At 26.3% G+C, this 3291-nt stretch overlaps 1 protein-coding gene across 1 annotated transcript in view; it reads right to left on the bottom strand.

Annotated features, from left to right (window-relative positions):
* LOC112689926 overlaps window positions 1-3266 on the bottom strand; it is a gene marked incomplete at its 3' end in the record, with an annotated part of 4567 nt that extends 1301 nt beyond the window's left edge. The window contains exon 1 of the mRNA XM_025563807.1: window positions 3162-3266. Coding sequence (XP_025419592.1) covers window positions 3162-3190 — 29 coding nt within the window. The remainder of the gene's footprint in view (window positions 1-3161) is intronic.
* Window positions 3267-3291: the final 25 nt, after the last annotated feature.

Genomic DNA, 3291 nt, shown 5'->3' with positions numbered 1-3291 from the left:
TATCTAAAATTTGGATGTGCTAAAAAAAAAAAATAACTATTCAGTTAATTAATACAGTGCAATACACAATTTGAGTCTGGTTCAAAGCTGAACCTTCAACATCGACTTTTATATTATCTTGACTAGTCTTTCTTAAACTGTATTCCGCGAAACCCTGGGGTTTCGCGAAGATCACTTCAGGGTATCACAAAGCTTAAGTAATTTTTTAAAAATTTTAAAAAAAATTAATTTAAAATGTCCAACTAAAGATTAGTAATGGTAAAAAAAATGTCTAGACTCCATCTTAGCCATAAAGTTAGAAAATGTGTGCTGTATTTACAAAATTCAATTTCCGAACAATGATATAGTAATATTATAAATTAATACTTACAATTCGATTTCAATAAGTCCATCCATAGTATAAGTCTTTATGAATTTTTTTTATGAAACAATTGTATATAGTAACGTTTTATGTTGAGTGCTAAAACAGGAGTGAAATATTGAAATAATAACAAACAATACAATTAATCCGTTGCTGTGGACAATTTCACGAATATTGACTGTCAATAATATTTCAATTTTCAACCGAACTCTAAAATATTATTCAAATTTAATTTATTTAGAGGGATTAAATCGTTTTTATATTTTCCAACCCTTTTTTAGACATTTATTTTATTCAGCTAACATTACCTCAATATTTCACATATTGCACTAAATGCAATTGTTATTATCAGGATTATCATAACTAAATAATATTTATTTGTTATGACAAATAAATGTTTTCAATCAATGCTTTCTATAAAATAAAAATACATATTGCTCATTGAATTTAATATTATTTGATAATACATAATAGAAAATATAGTCATAAAAAAAAATTTTATTTAAGTCAACAGAATTGATTTTAAATAATGTTTATAATGTAATATAAATAACGTTTATTGATTGTAATTAATTCATGTGATTCAATATGAAATAATTCACAAATCTAAATCCAATCAATGAATTAATATATTAAATTAAATTTAAATTAATAATTTAATTTAATTAATTAGGTAATATAAAAATAAATTATAAAAATGAAAATATTAAAAGCTTGTCGCTATTGATTGTATTTCCTGAAGAAAAACGTTGACAAAATATCACTGGTAAAATTAGTTTCCAAGTCAATACATTATATTGCGTTAAAAATGTACACAATTAGCGTGTATATGTGAATTATTATTTATTTGCTATATTTGTCCGTTTTTCTACTACTATAAATCAAGGGCGTATTTGAGTTGAGGCCATGAGGAGAGGAAACTAATATTTATTCAATACAAACTTAAAAATAATTTACAGTCCATTACCTAAAGCTCATATTTATGTTATTATGATAACATATTATATTGATGGACTAGTAATTTATATTCTTAATTATTTATACATTTCATTTTATAAATAAATCATTGTATTATATTCAAAAAAATACGAGCCACGGGGGGGGGGCGAATCCCCCAGTTCGCCCTACCTCAAATACGCCCTTGCAAGCTACGAACGAAAATAAAAACGTACTTCCAATCAAAATGATATCTACGTAGTCCGTAATAACTTCCAGCAATTATTAGTATATTCGATTCAAAGTAGAGGTGTATTATGGACATATGTCATAAATCATTCTATGAGCAAGACAACTTTCGACATTTCATCGATTTTGGGGGAAAAAAAAATTTCAGTAATTGTTAAGTATGAAACAACTATATTATGTTATTTTGTAATATTAATTCCATTTAATTCTTATAATTTTTTTAATAATTCGTAATTTCCTCAAATACTGATCAAATTTAATAATGCAAATAATTTCTTATTATTTTCGCTATAAATTATTAGTTAATGAAATCTAAATAACTAATGTATTTTCGGGGAAAAAAATTTGCAACACTGCAAGAGTCTTGCAGCTTCGGTATTGTTTTGGTCTTGTTCTTGCAAGTCTAATCTTGGTCTTGGTCTTTCTAGACCAGTACCATCATGGTCTTGGTCTTGGTCTTGTAGCAAGAGTCTTACGAGATTGCAAGACCAAGACCAATTTTGATCATCACTAAGTTCCATAAAAAAACATATTGACATCGGACTTTTAGTGTTTAGAATAAAAAGTATTTCATAATCAATAGAATATTATACAAAAGAAAAAAAATCTTCAAATTTATAATTTGTCAAATATGTAAAAAAAATTATCTTCATTTACAAGAATATTTTTAAACAATTTGCGCCGAAAATTGGTTTAAACTGTTTATAAAAATTCTACTTTCTTGATTTCGAAGACGCAAAAGATTCCACTAATTAATTGAAAGAACTATTTTCCATGAACTCACTTTCAACGATATAACAGGACTACTACGATTATTTACAATGTTTATATACCTAGTTGAAATGAAAATCTTAAACATCTTATTTTTTATTGTATTGTCCCTCATATTCCATTTAAGAATAACATAATTATATTATACTATTATAATAATGTTATGAATACTGTGCCCCCCAATTAACATTGACCGATTGGCACCCTAGGTTGTAGCCTACTCAGCCTATTGGTTAAACGGCTCTGGATATTTCCATTTAACAATATTAGTTATAAGCTTAAAGATATTTCATTATTACGAATTTTTTTTTGAATTTTTTTTATGAAGTTGCTTACAGGTTCTTTAAATTTTTAATTTTCCCAAATTGCATATGTCTTTTTTGCTCTAAATGTTGAAAATTTAAATGTTCAAATTATTTTATAAAGAAATTTGGTGCATTTAATATCAACCATCTATAGAAATTTACTTTATCTGTTTTATTCGGAATAGTTTTTTTCGAAAACAATGGTAAATCGGTTTCAAGTTCAAAATAATGTAATACTATAAATACTGTAATACCATATATCCATCTCTATATCTCGACCGACCGTAGAATCTCTTCCGACCAAGAAGTCTCGTATTTTATACTTGAAAGAATTATAATTATGGATTTACGTAAACATATATAATTACGGAGAAAACGTTTTTTTAAAGCTATATAATAGGGTCTTAAAAGGCTAAAGTTGGGCAATTCCTTTGATTAAATTATGATGAAAGTAATAATAAAATGTTGATGATGGTTAATTTTTTTTTTGAAAATGAAAATATTATATTATACGCAATTTCAATATTAAATTTAAATACCCTGATTTGTCATGAGAGCCATGAGACATTTTTGAGGCGAAACAATCTTAGTATTTCAGGGCGGAGCTGAGTCGACGTGGACCCAGTGGCGTACGCAGGATTTTAGTTCGGTAAGGGTTTTCAATATATG

The sequence above is a fragment of the Sipha flava genome, unplaced genomic scaffold, assembly GCF_003268045.1.
Source record: "Sipha flava isolate LNK unplaced genomic scaffold, YSA_version1 483_pilon_pilon, whole genome shotgun sequence".
Taxonomy (NCBI): Eukaryota; Metazoa; Arthropoda; class Insecta; order Hemiptera; family Aphididae; genus Sipha; species Sipha flava.
The sequence above is the reverse complement of the archived record's forward strand: the minus strand, read 5'-3'. Positions and strand labels throughout refer to the sequence as shown.